Source organism: Ictalurus punctatus, chromosome 11, assembly GCF_001660625.3.
Source record: "Ictalurus punctatus breed USDA103 chromosome 11, Coco_2.0, whole genome shotgun sequence".
Taxonomy (NCBI): Eukaryota; Metazoa; Chordata; class Actinopteri; order Siluriformes; family Ictaluridae; genus Ictalurus; species Ictalurus punctatus.
The window spans coordinates 20,080,983-20,097,150 of NC_030426.2; the positions used below are offsets into that span (position 1 = coordinate 20,080,983).

Here is a 16,168-nt window from a genome sequence, read left to right on the forward strand (position 1 = left end):
TCTTCTTGTTCCCACCACCAGTTCTCTGTCATTTTCAGTAACACGACTTACCACACTTTTGGGTCTCTTCTCGCCACCCTCTCCTCAGGCTCTGAGCTGAGTGTGCACTCTTAACAGAAAACTTTTCTTCTGTGTTTTTGTTCATCTCAACGTTTATTAGGCCGTCTGCAAAAAGCATAACACCAATGAAGAAAACTAGGACGTAAACTAGGAGGCCTTGCTCTCAACAAAAAGAATGGAGAAAGTTGAGGTGAGCAGTTTTCCCAGTACAGATCATTTTGAAATGCTTATTCTCTCTGCATATTCAACAACTCAGTAGAGAAAAAGAAGAGCTCAGTATGTGTCCTGTCTTTGATGGAGGATACATAAGGAACAAAACAGGATGTGATGTGTGATACCACCCTCAGATTGATTATTTTCCAATAACAGTATGTCCTAAAGCATCTTATTCTTTTTATACCACAGCAACTTGCCAACACAAACATTTTTATTTTATTTATTCTTTCTTTCACCGTTCATTCATTCATACATCTTTATCCTGGTCAGGGTCACAGTGGATCCAGAGCCTATCCCGAGAACACTGAACAAAAGGCAAGAACACAACCTGGATGGAAATATCTAATTTTGTGTGTGTGTAATATAATATGAAAAAAAACAATAGATAGTATATGTATAGAAAGCAAGGCCAGGCTAATGGTGAAAACATCCATCCATTCCATCCATTTTCTATATAGCCTGGGGCCTATACCAGGGGACTTGGTGCAAGGGGACACCCTGGATGGGGGGCCACCCCATTGCAAGGCACAATTGCACTCTATGGACAATTTGGAAACACCAGTGAATGGGGATGTCAGTGAATCACAGGGCACCGTGCACACACACATTCACACTAAATTAGGGCAATTTAGTGTAGTCGGTCCATATATGACATGCTTTTAAATGGTAAATAGTCTACACTTATATCGTGCTTTCATCCAAAGAGTCTCATTCACCCATTCACACACACACAGTAGCAGAGCTGCCATGCCGTGCAAGGGAGGACCTTGGGGTTCAGTGTCTTGCCCAAGGACAATTCGGTATGTGGAGTCATGGGGGCCTGGAATCAAACCACCAACCCTACGATTAGTGGACAACCCGCTCTACCACCTGAGCCTCAGCTGCCCTTTTAGGAGGTTGGAGGAACCTGGAGAACTCCAAACAAACACAAGGAGAACATGAGCTTGGGCAATATACATACTGTATATATACACTGTGTGTGTGTGTGTGTGTGTGTGTGTGTGTGTGTGTGTGTGTGTGTGTGTGTGTAGAGAACCATCTATTTAATGCACTTTAAAGAACCCACAAATGGTTCTTCATAGCACTGCCACAAGGAACATAAAAAAACATAAAGGGTTTCTTTAATCTCTAAAGAACCATATAGCTCAACTCAATTATTTATTATAAATCATTATATTTATTTATTAAGAGTATAAACACACACACACACACACACACACACACACACACACACACAATAAGGTTCTGGACAAACAGAGGTGAGTGTAAATCACAAACCTTCCATAGAGCCAAATTTAATTCTACAGTAATGTCATAAGAGTTGTCATCTATTCTGTTCTTGGTATACTTTTATTCTTATGCCAAGTCTGGAGTGTGCCAGATGTGCCAAAAAAGAAGTGCGGAGAAGTTAGAGTGTGCGAGAAACAGACTGGGTGAGTGAGAGCAGAGACACACAGATTGTGCGAAAAATATGTGTTGACAGAAAGAGTGAGAGAGAGAGAGAGAGAGAGAGAGAGAGAGAGAGAGAGAGAGAGATGAGAAAGGTCCGGTCTAGGTACTGACTTTAGTAAATCTGTAAGTCTGCATTTTCCCTGAAGCACCATGAATCTGTCAAAGCAGATAAAAAGCAGTTAAGAGCCATGGTCTCTTTCATCTTGTTGTCTGGAGGGGCTGTTGGCTTAATCTTCAAACCAACACTGTGACCAAGTTCTGTGTGAGATTCAAAATGTCATACTTTACTTACATTTTTTTTTTTACATTTTACATATGCATTTCAGTAAAGATGGGCACACGGTGGCTTAGAGGCTAGCACGCTCGCCCTCACACCTCCAGGGTCCGGCGTTCGAGTCCCACCGTGGCCGTGTGTGTGCGGAGTTTGCATGTTGCAAACATACATTTACTTATTACTTAATGCAACATTTGTGCGCATAAAAAGGAAATAAATCAGTCCGTACAGGATTTTTAAGTTTTTTATTGTGATTGTTGCTGCCAAAAATTCTCGATAATGCTTTTTAAAAATGTGTGATGCAACTTGCAGAGTTGTTTATGCTTGTTTCATGGAAAAGTACTTGAATTGGTGAAATTACAATTGCGTGTAATTGTTTTGCACGGTCTTTCGCAGTGATGTTTGTTGGTAAATGAGACCTTTTAGCTCTACTCACGTTCGACACACATAAATCATAGAGGGCTTTGGCTGGATGTGCGTTTTGATGACATCACATGACACGTCTTGGCCCAAATCTGTGGAAAATCTGCAGTATTTTTCAGAAATTGCAAGCTCCTCCGGATATTGCAGAGTTTCCTTGATTTTGCGTTCATTTCTGTGATCGCAAAATCTCTAAATCCCTGGAGGGACTGAATATTACCACACTGAACTGTTTTATTCCTCTTACACCACACCAACAGCAGATCAGCAGCAACACCAGAACAGCATGTCATACTTTTTAAATCTATTTATACTTAGCCTGCATATAATGTTGTGGAATTTTCACGAAGCATGTATTACTTATAATTTATATGATAGAATCTATAAGCAACTGTGAATTATGAGTGAATAATATAAATCTGTGATTCACCTTGCAGCTGGAACTACTGTCAGAGCTGCTGTTCTTTTACTCAACACCTTCAGGAGAGTTCAGCAGAATTGTTGTGTAAGTATCAATCGTGTGAGAGTGTGTGTGTGTGTGTGTGTGTGAATGGGTAAATGAGAAACAGTGTAAAGCGCTTTGTAGAACCACTAAGGTTTTTTTTTTTGTTTAGTTTTTTTTAAAAGCGCTATATATGTGCAGATCATATTAAAAATTTTCATATCAGCCAGTTCTCATCTATGGCATTACGTTTTAAGGCAGCTACCCACAGCGAGTTTCTCAGATGCCTTCAAGAAAATAAAACAGACAGGTGACAAATTAAAGGTAAACACAGCAAGTGTGTTAGTAAGGTCTTGGTCCATCACCACCAAAACAGCTTCAGTGTTCCTTGGAGCACATTCTACAAATCTCTTGAACTGTACTGGAGTGCTGAACACAGCTCTCTCTCTGTGGGTGTTTTGATGATGCTGGTAGAGAGCGTCACTCCAAAATAAGTGTTCAACTGGGTTGAGATCTGGTGACAGTGAAGACCATAGTATATGCTTTACATCATTTTCACCCTTATCAAACCATTCAGTTAACTCTTGTGCCCTGCGAATATGGGTGGGGTCATCTTCGAAGAGACCACTCCCATTAGCATAGAAATTATTCATCATAGGATGAATCAAAGGGGATCAATCAGAACTTTACTGAATTGTATTGCTTTACAGTGACTCCTCTGTTTAAGAAGAAAAGTGGACCCAAATTGTGCAAGTGCCCCCACAGTGTAACAGAGCCACACACTTGTAATGAATTTACAAGCATGAGAAGATGTTTGTTCTCTGTTGCCTGGTCACTTTCCTCTTTTTTTTTCAGACTGAAAAATCTGTGGGTGATTATTTGATGACTCCAGTGAGATTCACTGGAGTGTTTAAGTAGCTGACACGCACGTGACGGTAAGAGTTCTGCAGTCCTTCTTGATTTTCAGACATATTGACCTCCTATAACCTCAACTAACGTCATAATTTTGCTGACCTGTTGAGATCAGTGTGTTCCTTCAGCTTTCACTTCCCTCATCTGCAGATCTACAAGAGACAGCACTTCAAATGACACTGAGCTTATCAATACTCTGTTGAGATGGCTGGACTTGTGCATTGTGTATGCATGTGTATTTACCAATTTGTGCAATCTATTACTAAATTACCTTTTTAATGAAAATAAAAGTCATGCAGTGGTTGAATGGGAAGTGTTTTCAGTGGCACTAGGATCAATCAGCAATCAATTCTTCCATTACTCCTTAAGGCCTGGGCAACATCCATACATTCACACTTAAACCATACCATCCACAAAGCTGTGCATACTCACATTTACTGTACAGTAGATTCATCTACAGGATTTCTAGTCTGAAAGTCTTAAATCAGCACAGTTGACAGTAGGATGGTGCAGTGGATAGCGTTGCTGCTTCACAGATCCAGGGTCCCAGGTTTGATCATTAGCTCAGGTTACTGTTTGTGTGGAGTCCTCCCTATGACTGTGTGGGTTTCCTAGGCATCCCAGGATTCCTCTCACGTCCGAAAAACATGCCTGTCGGTGAACTGGCTAAGATTAATTGCCTCTAAGTGTGAATGAGTGTATAAATGTGCTTGCCTTCCATCCAGGGTATATTCCCGCCTCACCTCCAGTGTTCGGGATAGGCTCTGGATTCACTGCGACCCTAAAAGAATAACAGTGACTAAAAGTGAGTGAGTCATAACAGTTAGTAACAGATTCATACACAAATTGCTCACCTCTTTCCCACTGTTCTGGTGTATTCTGATGCCATTTTTCTCCACTCCAGACTTGGCAGAAGAATAAACTACAGCACCAATCACACTCAGAAACAGCCAGTGGGCTGGAAAGCAGACTAAATTACAACTGCAGACAAGAAAAGACATTGGCAAATAGTTGAATTTGGCTCTCTGGATATTTAAACTAAACTCCCTCTGACAATTATAACAAAACCTTTAACCCTTTGAAATCCTGAATGGTTGAAACATGTTGTTTTATCCTACTTAGTTTTTTACTTTATTAACATCTAGAAACATGCTTGTTTGCCTGAAACCCCTAAATGAATAGAATTTTCTTCCTTTCTCTCTAACATTAGGATTTCTCAAATCAATAAGCTTTTTTTTTAATTCTACTTTTTCAAAGCTCCATCAAAAAAAAAAAACAGAAAAAAGTGAAGTCTTTTTTGTTGTTCTGTATTGAATTACATGGAGAGAATATAAATTTCTAAATTATCCAACATTTTGGTTAAGAGCAAGTCTTCTGAGTTCATGCCATTTTTCTCCAAACTGCCTGCTATACTTACTGTAAAAGAAGTGTATATATTTACATTAAATTCACTTGATTGTTGTCTGTACTGACGCTCCTTTTATGTTTTTTGCTCACTGATTGACTGATGAAATCCTTGGGACACCTGCAAGGTCAACTATTATGCCATTTATCATTAGTAAGTGCTTTATCCTCTCAGGGTCAAGGTGGATCCAGAACCCATCCTGGAAGCACTGGGCATAACGTGAGAACACATTCTGAATGAGATGTCAGTCCATCGCAGGTCACAATGTGCACATATATTCATGCACTTATTTATACCTAGGGCAATTTACTTTAGGTGAATTAGATAATTCACATACTGGCTTGCTTTTTGAGATAGGATAAAAATCAAAGAACTCAGAGGAAACTTGTAAGCCGTTAATCTATTGTTTGGAGGGTAATAGAAGCAAAGACCTACTGTTTACCAATTTATCGGTCATTCCAGGACCGCAGAAATTAACATAAAATAAAGGAAACTCCACAATATTCAGAGGAGCTTGCAATTTTTCAAAATGACCACAGACCTTCTGCAAATTTGGGCCGAGACATGTCGTGTGACATCATCACAACGCGCTATATCACATCATCTCAATGCTCGTTCAGCCAAAGGCCCCTTGGCACATGTGACATATGAGTACAGCTAAAAGATATCACTGACCAACAAACATCACTTTGAAAGACAATTTCTGGCAATTGCAATTTCGCCAATTCAACTAGTTTACAGCAACAAAAAAGCACAAAAAAAACTCCACAAGTTGCAACGCAAATTTAAATAAATAAATAAATAAATAAATAAATAACGCAGCAAAATCAAGCATTTTTGGCCGCAACAATCACAAAAAAACTCAAAAGCACAAAATCCTGGACTGAATATCACAATACTACCCTGTTGTTGATTACTTTCCTATAACAGCATGTCCCATCATGTGTTTCCTTAATCGTATTGACCTTACACAGCTGATTGATACTTCTCAAGGTTTATGACAGCAGATCCATTACTGGACATCTTTGGTGCGCGTGTGTGTGTGTGAGCGCGCGCGCGTTATGGAAATGTGTTTAGAAACAGCCGAGCTTGTTTTACTGCTTTAGCAAAAAAATAACCGTCGCACTTGTTTTATGCAGCTGTTTACCCACAAAGCACCGGGGAAGTTCTGCTGTTGACGAGGCAGATGAGTGACAGAAGCCCTTTTCACACACTAATTGGTACCGCATGTGAGGATTCAGGACTCTTTACCGCTCTGCGTCTCGCTGCTTATAATCAGCTCAGATCCCACAATTTAGGCCACCGTTTGTTCGTCTGTTTGTTTATTTATTTGTTGATTTTACGTTGCGCGCAAACAATAAACTAAAACGACCCCCCCCCCCCCCCCCCCCCCCCCCCCCAAAAAAAAAAATCGCTGGGGTTGCACATTTTTTCCCCTGTGATAGCATGTTTTCTCTTTGTCTATTCAGCATGGAGCGTGTCAGCGCGCGGGTGTGTTTGTGACAGCCGGCTGCGCAGCGCGAGAGCTCGGGCTCTGCCGCTCAACACCGGGAAATTGCTTTTTTCCTTCTTCCCTTTAGCGCATCGGGTCTGTGCGAGGCTCCTCTGGTTGAGAGGAAGTGTGTGTTGGGGAGGGGGGAGACGTTACACTGTAATGACTTCGCCGCCGTTTGGAGAGCGCGCGCTGTGTGTGCCCTGTAGGTCACTCACTCAATCCTGAGAGCGGACTAAATAATTATTAATACCTCCTGAGCGTTAATAGAGCTTCATAGGCGATTTATCAAGCTGTCGATTTGTTTAGGGGTTCAGCTGCCACAGCACGCTGTTATTTCCCAACATGGGACAGCAAAGGAGCTATGTGAGTGCATACAAGACGCAGTTGGTCCTTTGGTGTAAAATAATGACAAGCACCAGTAACAGTAGTCCACTCACTAATTGATTCTTGATTAGAGGAATTATGTAATTCCTCTAAAATTAGGTAATTATGCTCAATGCCATGTTCAAGTGCTCATGTTAAAGTGTGTCTAGTGGTCAGTGCTGACAAAAGAAGAATTGAATTAACATGGCCTCACACTTGCAAATTCATAATAATTTCATAATACAACTCAATTTATGTGAAAAGTCAGAGAGGGTAGGGTTAAGCACAAGGTTAGTTTCTTATGACTTCCAAACACATCAAACACATCATCATAGGATGTTTCAAGCATGAGGTGTTAAATGAACTCACACATTATTGAAAAATAATACGATTAAATAACAAGAAGAATAAGAAGATTAACAAGTTTTTAATTTTTTTTTTTTTTTTTCAAAGGTAAATACAGTTTTCTAGGTGTATTAACGTTTTAGGTTATTTACCTGAAACATGCATATAGGTAGTTGCAGAGGACCTGTTTAAAATGTCTTTTACTTTTACTTTACACACATATTTTAAATGTAATATCAGTCAGACACAAAGTGCATCCCAATCATGGAATCAATCATGGTCTTAGGTTGATTCTATTAAAAGTATATATTAAGCTTACATATTATTTCCCTAATCCAGGATCAGTTATTGCGTGGACTACTATTAGTGGTGGTTGTCATGATTTTTCCACAAATTGGTCAATTAATTAGGTTATTTGCACTCATTCAATGGCCCATTCTTTTCCAATATTGGGAAATAACAGTTGAATTCATATTCATGATATAGTGAGGTTTTTTTTTTATATATATATAATTTTTTTAAACATTGAAATGACTCACATAAAATTATAAATATTTTAAAGTGCAAACATACCCTGTTCGAGTTTGGCCCTGTGCAGTTGCTTAAGTACGTGCACACCATCCACACACACTTGCACTGTAGCCTGTGAGTGTGTGAACCGGTTGTCCATTGTGGTTGTGTGGGTGTGTTGTCTGCCTCTCCCGTAAACCGAGCCCATAGAGACGCTGACTACAGGGGAATCTCATCGGCAGTGCAGCCGAGACGCCAGAGAACCCAGAAGCTCTTCCTCTGCCTCTCTCGATTTCCGCTCTTCTGTCTTCCTTTTCTCTTGTTCTTCTTTCCAAGTGCACACTACAGCTGAAGATCACATTGCATATACATTAAGAAAATGTCACCTATTAATACATATATTTCATTACTAATGTACATTATGGTCTATGGACAATCATACATTTGTGATCAATACTGGAAAGAGTCATAAAAAATATATACATAGTATAACAGAGACTGAATATGGGCATGTGTATATATATATATACATATATATATGTATATACATATATATATTTATATATGTATATATATATGTAAGTACACACACTTGCACTGAATTGCACTCTGTGAGGGTGAAGTGATCGTGTCACACACACTGGGCCTCTGACTCAGCACAAGCAGTAAGAAGGAGAAGAGCTGTGCTGAGTCTGAGAGTTGGCTCTGACTGAACCCTGAGAGACATAAATATCTACATAGGCACAGCAGGCTCAAAAACAGAATCTGGACAACATGAGCAACAACAACAAATGTCACATTTATAACCCAAGGCAGGCTTTCAGTAAGAGACTCGGACCGCACAGTTTTATATTTGTCAATGTATCCATAAAAGGATATTATCATTGAAATGTCAGTTTTAGTTAGAATAACAGATGATTTATTTCAAAATATGCACTAAGCTTGTCTAAATGTTAATCATTTATTACTTTCTATTTCAACTTTTATCTCATTCTATTCAAAGAACATGTAATTTAGACTAAAATTTCTAAATGGTCCCAAAATACATTACATGACCAAAAGTTTGTGGACACCTGCCCATCACACCCATATGTGGTTCTTTCCCAAACTGTTGCCACATTGTACAGGATGTATTTCTATGCAGTAGCATTACAATTTCCTAAGAACTAAGAACTAAAGCCCAAATTTGTTCCACAATGACAATGCACCTGTGCACAAAGCGAGGTCCATGAAGACATGGTTTGCCAAGGTTGTAGTAGAAGATCTGGAGTGTCCTTGCACAGAGCCCTGACCTCAGCCCCAGTGAATACCTTTGGGATGAACTGGATCGCTGACTGCAACCCAGGCCTCCTCGCAGACATCAGTGCCTGTTCTCACTAATGTTCTTGTGACTGAATGAGCACAAATCCCCACAGCCACGCTCCAAGATCTAGTGGAAAGCTTTCCCAGAAGAGTGGAAGTCTTTATAACAGGAAACAGGGAACTAAATCTGAAAGAAGATATTCAACAAAGACATATGAATCAGGTGTCCGCATACTTTTGGTCGTATAGTGTACATTTTCATCATAGTCGTAAGTTCAGTATTGTAATGTAATCATCACTGAAAGCTACATGTCATACAGCGCGGGTTAATAAACTGCAAAAACAGTGAAGAAACTCTGCAGCCTGAGACAAAGCATGGACTCTTAAAGTCCATAGGAGGTCAGAGGAGGTCATGCATCCTCACAAACACTCCTCTCCAATGGTTCATTCACATTCACCCTCTCACAGTGTGCTCACCAAAACAGCACTACAAACGGTCATTTTGGGGATGAATATCTGATTCCACTGTAACTGAGAGCATCAGCTCTAACATTTCTGCCAGAGTGTATCTGTTAGCAGAAGCAAAGATGGACAAGTGGAATAAAGGCTGTAGCTGATAACAAATGGAAGTGAATTCAGCGTCAAATTCAAAATTCTTAAATAATTGCAAATCATTTTAATAAATAAACAAGTAAGAAAAACGATTTAGTAAACAAATATGGCATATTTCTTTTCCACTAGAGCACTAGTTGCCTAAGTATGCAGTCAATTGAGGAGATTTCAGCAGCTAATTAGATTGAATTTGGAAAGCGTCTAAATTGCTCATTAGCCAGGTTTGTGCCGACACTGAGCCAACACGGACTCTTAGTATTGGTAATGTTTCAGCCAGAGGCTACTGTTAATCTGCATGCTTTAATTCAGTAAACTCATGGTCTGCAGTCAAATTTCGTTAAAGTAGATACAAATCAAATAGCTCTATTTAAATACGACGGGATACTGTGTGATTGTATACAAATAACATATCCATTTTTATTTTAAAATAAACCTATATTAAAATAGCATGATATATGCGTCCTGATATTATTTGGATGTTTCACTTGGGGTTTATTTTTTCTCTGTTGCTGCCTGGTCGGATCTTCTGAACCTGATTATGTCCATTCTTTCGGAAATGAGAGATCGCACAGATTACCAGGTGGTGAAAAATCACTCTCAGAGATAAATGAGTGTCCAGATATGATCAGATAGATCAATTTCCGAACAGAGCGATAAATCACAGCGTCTGAAGCGAAGCGCATAGTACCTTACCACCTGTGGGGTTCTGACATGCTGTTTAGGACGCTAGTCTGCGGTTTGGGACAAGACCCAGTCAATTAATCAGCTGAAAAAATTAGCTTCTCCATCAAGTTGTAAAAAAAAAAATTCTAAGACTTTCTTTTGTGTGCGTGTTTATAAGCGATTTTTACTTTTTGGGAGCTGCTAATTGACGGAAAAGAGGAGAGAGAGAGAGAGAGAGAGAGAGAGAGAGAGAGAGAGAGAGAGAGAGAGAGAGAGAGAATGTTTGTCATGTTTTGATTTTGCGTATCCGTTAATTACAGCAATAACAAAAAAACAACAACAACAATAGTAATCACATTTAAACTATTATTATTATTATTATTATTATTATTATTATTATTATTATTATTATTATTATAAGTTAATTAAGCTCATCATTGTGGGAGGGTGTTGTCTAAGTGCATAATTTCCCCCGACATTTATTTTAACTTTTAAAAAGTGATTCATTTATTTTTTATTTTTTTTTAACTAAGTAAATACTTGTTTACTTAGGCTCTAAAAATTAATGCCCAATACTCTGAAATCGGACCTGTGAGCTCTGATTACCCTAAACTGTAGATAAATTAAGTAAGCAGCAACAACAACAACAACAACAACAACAAAAATACAATCCGTATATTATGGTCTAATATACTGTGTCTTTTTGTTATATTTATCTCCTGGTGATAAACATCACAGAGCAATAAAAAAAAATACGTTTACGTTCAATGTTTAATTATGATCTTTTTTTTTTTTTTTTTTTAAATGAATAACTATTGTATTGAATTTCATACTGCACATCCCAACAGCTATTAATATTAATGTAAATATTAATCGCTTAGATGCCATCGAGACACGGGTGATAATTTCATTATGTAATCAGTTCATTCGGACGCATTGAGGGAACGAAAAACGCGTTTGACACAACTTTTTATTAAACTTTATGAAAACAAGATTCTGAACAACATTCCATTCAGAAACATTTCAGATTGGACGTATTGACACGTAGAGGACATTAGATGTTTCTAGAATAAATATATAGAAATCATGTATATACAGTTTTTTACACATACAGCTCATCTCTGAGCCAAGGTCATCTCAAGCCTCCATGTGCGCCATATGAAAGTAATATACAGAGAGACTGCGCTCACACTGCATTCCGACTGAAGCAGGAGGATGAGCTGGCTTCCTGGTGACATTCCCAAATGAAACCTCATATACACGAGGAAGATTTGACTGAGACCCTACTGGAAAAAAAATATCCTAATGACTTTATATAACTCTTAAGTACTTAATTAAGATATCGGGTTTTGCAAGTAGGCTACTGAGACGAGATTTTGTGATGTTTTTAAATATGATGGGGTCACCTACATTGCACATTTTCCGACAAATTCTGAACTCTTCTTAAATAGCCATCACATTTTGTTTAGCCTAATCTAACACTTTGTGAACTACTGTACGTTGTATTCATGTTATGATTCTGCCTAGATGAGCAATTAACTGGTCAGGAGTATATTCTGTCAAGCTAACAAAATAATGCGGTATATTTAAGATCATAGTTTTGAGCATGTTTTTTTTTTTTTTTTTTTAACTCTACTTATCGCCAGATCTTGCGTTCATTCAGCTTAAAATAATTAGGCTAGTTCGATCTATTTTCATCTTAGAAATGTAGGATCTTTTTAAAACTGCCCCATGAATCCAAAATCCTTTTCTATTCGATTGGTATTAATTTTAAGCACCAAAAAAATGCACATTAAAGTTATTTTTCAATCCTTTGGTGATATATATATATATATATATATATATATATATATATATATATATATATATATATATATATATATATATCCTATAGGATATAGCAGCGACTGAAGTCCAAGTATTTTATGTCACCTTTGATGAACACAGAGAAATGAATCGCAGCTTATTCCTGCCAATTCCTTCTGTTCCAGTGCAGTATGCATTGCATCTCTTCTTATATATTGTACATATTCGATAGAAAGAATATCGTTGATCTATTTGCATGCTTTTACATACAAACATTGCAGTTAAGATGTTCTTTTTAATAAACAAGCAAAATAGACTTGGGGGGAGGGGAGAAGTAATTCAAAATGAACACACGAAGTGATTTCTACATATTTACATGGTGAGAGAATAAATAAGTAAAATCTGGCTCAGTTCGTTTAATCTATGTGGCACTATTTTGTTACTTTAAACATAAAAAAGGGAGAAGAAATTTAGGCTCGGACGCATTTCACTGGTGTAAAACCTTCCTGCAGTCTTGTAATATTATGGGGGTTTTTTTTCCAATTCCTCAATCGCATCTTTATTTAAGGTCTAAAGACGCTATAGGCTACTACACTTTTCAGGACAGAGATAAAATGGACAAGGAGGAAGATACAGGGCTGATTAAGGGCCATGCGATTTTTTTTTTTCATCCAGGTGTGTGGGAAAGATAGAAAGGGCTTGGAGATTTAGTGACCATACATGTCCCGCATGCAGGGTTGGAGGGTGGATGCAGGCTGCAATGCTTCCTTCTCGGGTTCATGAGTTACTACCATTAGAGAGTACAACCATGTCAAATAAGTCCGATAATGTATTGCTTTCCCCCCCCCTTTTTCATTCATTCGTTGGGTTGCAAATTCCTCTTTTGTCCGATCACAAAAATAAATAAATAAATAACATTTCAGTTCCACGTGTGATGTCGGATCCATTAAGACTGTTCAAAAGTCGGAGAACACCAAACACCGCTGGTTGAAAGACCATGTAAGAAGACTTCTTTTTTTTTTTTTTTCTTTTTTTTTTTATTATTAAAAACACTATATGCTAATGCACTGAGTCAGAAAGCACGCTGTTTTGTGCCTGGAGGTGATGCACGAGTCCACGTTTAGGTCAGAGGTGAGGTCCGTTTATAACTTCTCTATTAAAACACTACCTTTAAGACTTACAGAGTTGATAGTCTAATGCACGCGCACAGTCAGTGTGCACCATCACGCGCAGACTATGGTGTGTGCGATACTGGAAATATGTTCCTTGTGTAGACATATGTAGGCTAATGATGGAAGTCCTTGGCTTTTTTTTCTGAAATGCACACAGCAAAATCCTCAGTGGTAAGTAAACGAATGCGCTCTCCAAAATAATAATAATAATAATAAATAATAAATAAATAAAATACACAAAAAACAGAGTACTTAACTATACTTTTCTTGTCGGTGAGGTGGTACATTTATCTTTTGTACGTTTAATATGTATCTTTTACCTAGAAATGTTAACATGGTTTACCTTGATGATTTAAAGTACATAACTGGACCGCAAATAGCACTGAGTGTATCTTTAAAAAATCTTTTTAAATCTTTAAAATGCACCTTTCTAGGTAAAACACACACACTAAAGTTATAAAAGGTGCACCCTTGTGGGTAACAAGGAAAGGTATACTTTAGTACTCCTTGTTTCCAAAGAGCTTTTACGAAAACATATTGCAGGTGTTAATTCAGCATCGGGGATTTTGCTGTGAAGGAACTGTAGCCTAAATAAAAAATTATAATAATAATAAAAATTAAAGTTCACACACAGATAAAAACGAAAGTTTAAAAAAAACAGTTTGTGTGGGATAAAACGAAAAGAAAAAAAGAGGCCTGAAACAGTTCTCACATGAAGAAATCCGCGGATGAGGCTTTGCCGTGATTGCCGGTGGACGGGTCCCGGTTGGTGTTGCTGCCGCCGCCGTTGAAGGTGCGGCCTGCGAGCTTCTCGTACTTTTCTTTGTACATGTCCCTCTCTTTGGCCAGGCGCGCGACGTCCTGCTTGAGCTGCTCCACCTGGTTCTGCAGCGTGCACTTCTCCGTCTCGAGCATGTGCCGCTGCTGCACGCGCTTGTAGCGGCACGACTGCGCGTAGCCGCGGTTCTTCAGGGTGCGCCGCTTCTGCTTCAGGCGGATCACCTCCTCCTTGCTGAAGCCGCGCAGCTGCCGGTTTAACTCACGCACCGTCATGCTGACGAGCTGCTCGTCCGAGAAGCGGTCTTCGAGGCGTGCGTGCGTGTGGTGGCCGTGATGGTGGTGGTGCGCGTGGTGGGCGTGCGCTGCGTGGTGGTAGCCGTTTGAGGAGGTCGTCAGGTCCTCGCCGACGTACTGCTGCCCGCGGAACGTGTCGTAGGGCTGGTGGTGATGGTGATGATGGTGGTGGTGCGCATTGCCAATGAGCGCCTCTACTGCGTCCTCAGGGGTCAGGTTTAACGCCTCGGGGCTGATGTGGTGCTGGTAGTTAGGGATCCAGTAGAAGTCCTCCAGCTGGGGCTTGCCCGTGGTGCCTTGAGTACTGTTGTTGCTGTTGTTTCCACCATTGTTGCTGTTATTGTTGTTGTTGTTGTTGGTAACTCCGAGGTTCTGGATGGGCTGTGCGCCGGGACTCGGTGCGCAAAAACTTGGCGAGGAAGGCACGGAGGAGCACGGCGTGCTGATCGGCGTGGAGGACAGAGAACCCGGTGGTAAGCGGTGGCAGTAACGCTCGGCCTCGGGCGGCTCTTTTTTAACCTCAAACTTCATGAGGTCGAAGTCATTCACGTACTCGATGGCCAGGGGACTGTTGGGCAGGTCAGCGCTCATGGCGATGTCCGTGGCCATGTCAGTCCATGCGAGGACACGTGCAGCCTCAGAGCCAAAGCGAGTGGGAGTGAGAGGCTCTGTCCTGTCCTGTGAAGACGGTACAGGAAGGGTGACGCGTTTCACGCACAACTCTACAGCTGCTGCTTGTCTGATTTTAGTGCGTAAAACAGCGTCTATTTATAGCAGCAGGACTAGACTTACACCACACGTGTAAACTCACTTGTACACCTGCCAGGTCGTCTCTGCGCTCCTCTTGTTGACAACTTCACTCGGGTCAAATGCACGAACAGGAACCCGACACTTCAGAACTGACTTGTCCACGCCTTTTCTTCAAGTTCTCTAAACGCGCCTGCAGATGAAGCGTTAATTGTAGAAAATGCCAAAACACTGAGGTTTGCTCAAGTTTGATTCTTTTCGCACGTGCGGTTATCCCTTTTTTTTCCAGCTGTGCTCAGTAGTCCTCGCGCAGGGACAAGGAGCTGAAAGTTTCCTCACTGTCGTGGAACAGTCACCAAAAGCAGCACCGACAACTTGAGGGAAGCATCAGCCACTTAATCAGTCCAGTTAAGTGGAATAATTAGCTTAAGAAAGTCAGTAAGAAACAACAAGAAAACACATTTAAAAATAAAAAACAAATAAATCACAGTAAGTTCCAGCGATGGGACAGCCAAAAGGAAGAGTACTAAAGTCTGTCAGCGGATATCCTGAGCTACCTGAGTACCTTCTCCTCCGTCAGGATAGCTCTGATATACTTTTTTGTTTTTTGTTTACATACATCAAACCGTAGGTCCCTGAAAACAGCTTACTCTTTTCTTTCAGCGCTTTCTTCCTCTCTGTCCCACGGATTGCACAGCATGTCACTGAAGTACACAGAGAGAAGGCGGCACATGAGTTTATTTATAAAGCCGGATGGTTAAACCCCTCCCACTTCGCGTAACATCCGTGGACCAATGAGAAGAAGCAGCGCCAGGTTTATTTGCATATTCCCGTTTGAGCCTCTCGCTATAGGACCAGCTTCGACACGCCCCCTAGCGACACCTGCGTGAATTAGCAT

General features: G+C 40.0%; 1 protein-coding gene across 4 annotated transcripts; it reads right to left on the minus strand.

Moving 5' to 3' along the window:
• Positions 1-1,250: 1,250 nt before the first annotated feature.
• mafaa (v-maf avian musculoaponeurotic fibrosarcoma oncogene homolog Aa) lies at positions 1,251-15,996 on the minus strand. Of its 4 annotated transcripts, none has more exons than XM_053683703.1 (6): positions 15,335-15,996; positions 14,162-15,201; positions 9,205-9,383; positions 7,958-8,242; positions 4,631-4,757; positions 1,251-4,557 (listed from the first exon to the last, which is right to left on the minus strand). In XM_053683703.1, the coding sequence occupies exons 2-4, from the start codon at positions 15,130-15,132 to the stop codon at positions 8,127-8,129; spliced, it is 1,266 nt and encodes a 421-aa protein (XP_053539678.1). In that variant the 5' UTR covers positions 15,133-15,201; positions 15,335-15,996; the 3' UTR covers positions 1,251-4,557; positions 4,631-4,757; positions 7,958-8,126. The 4 variants fall into 4 exon arrangements, with proteins under 4 accessions (XP_053539678.1, XP_053539677.1, XP_053539676.1 ...); XM_053683702.1 differs by having other exon boundaries at positions 1,251-4,427; positions 4,520-4,557; positions 14,162-15,996; XM_053683701.1 differs by having other exon boundaries at positions 14,162-15,996.
• Positions 15,997-16,168: the final 172 nt, after the last annotated feature.

Bases quoted from the DNA above. Each gene is read 5' to 3' on its own strand.
- mafaa (XM_053683703.1), bottom strand. From the start codon at position 15,132: ATGGCCACGGACATCGCCATGAGCGCTGACCTGCCCAACAGTCCCCTG. The intron at 9,384-14,161 runs GTGAGAACTGTT...ATCTTCTTTCAG, and splicing joins TCATCCGCGGATTTCTTCAT to ATTTAGTTCCCTGTTTCCTG. The intron at 8,243-9,204 runs GTATTCACTGGG...TGTGATCTTCAG, and splicing joins CGATCCAGTTCATCCCAAAG to CTGTAGTGTGCACTTGGAAA.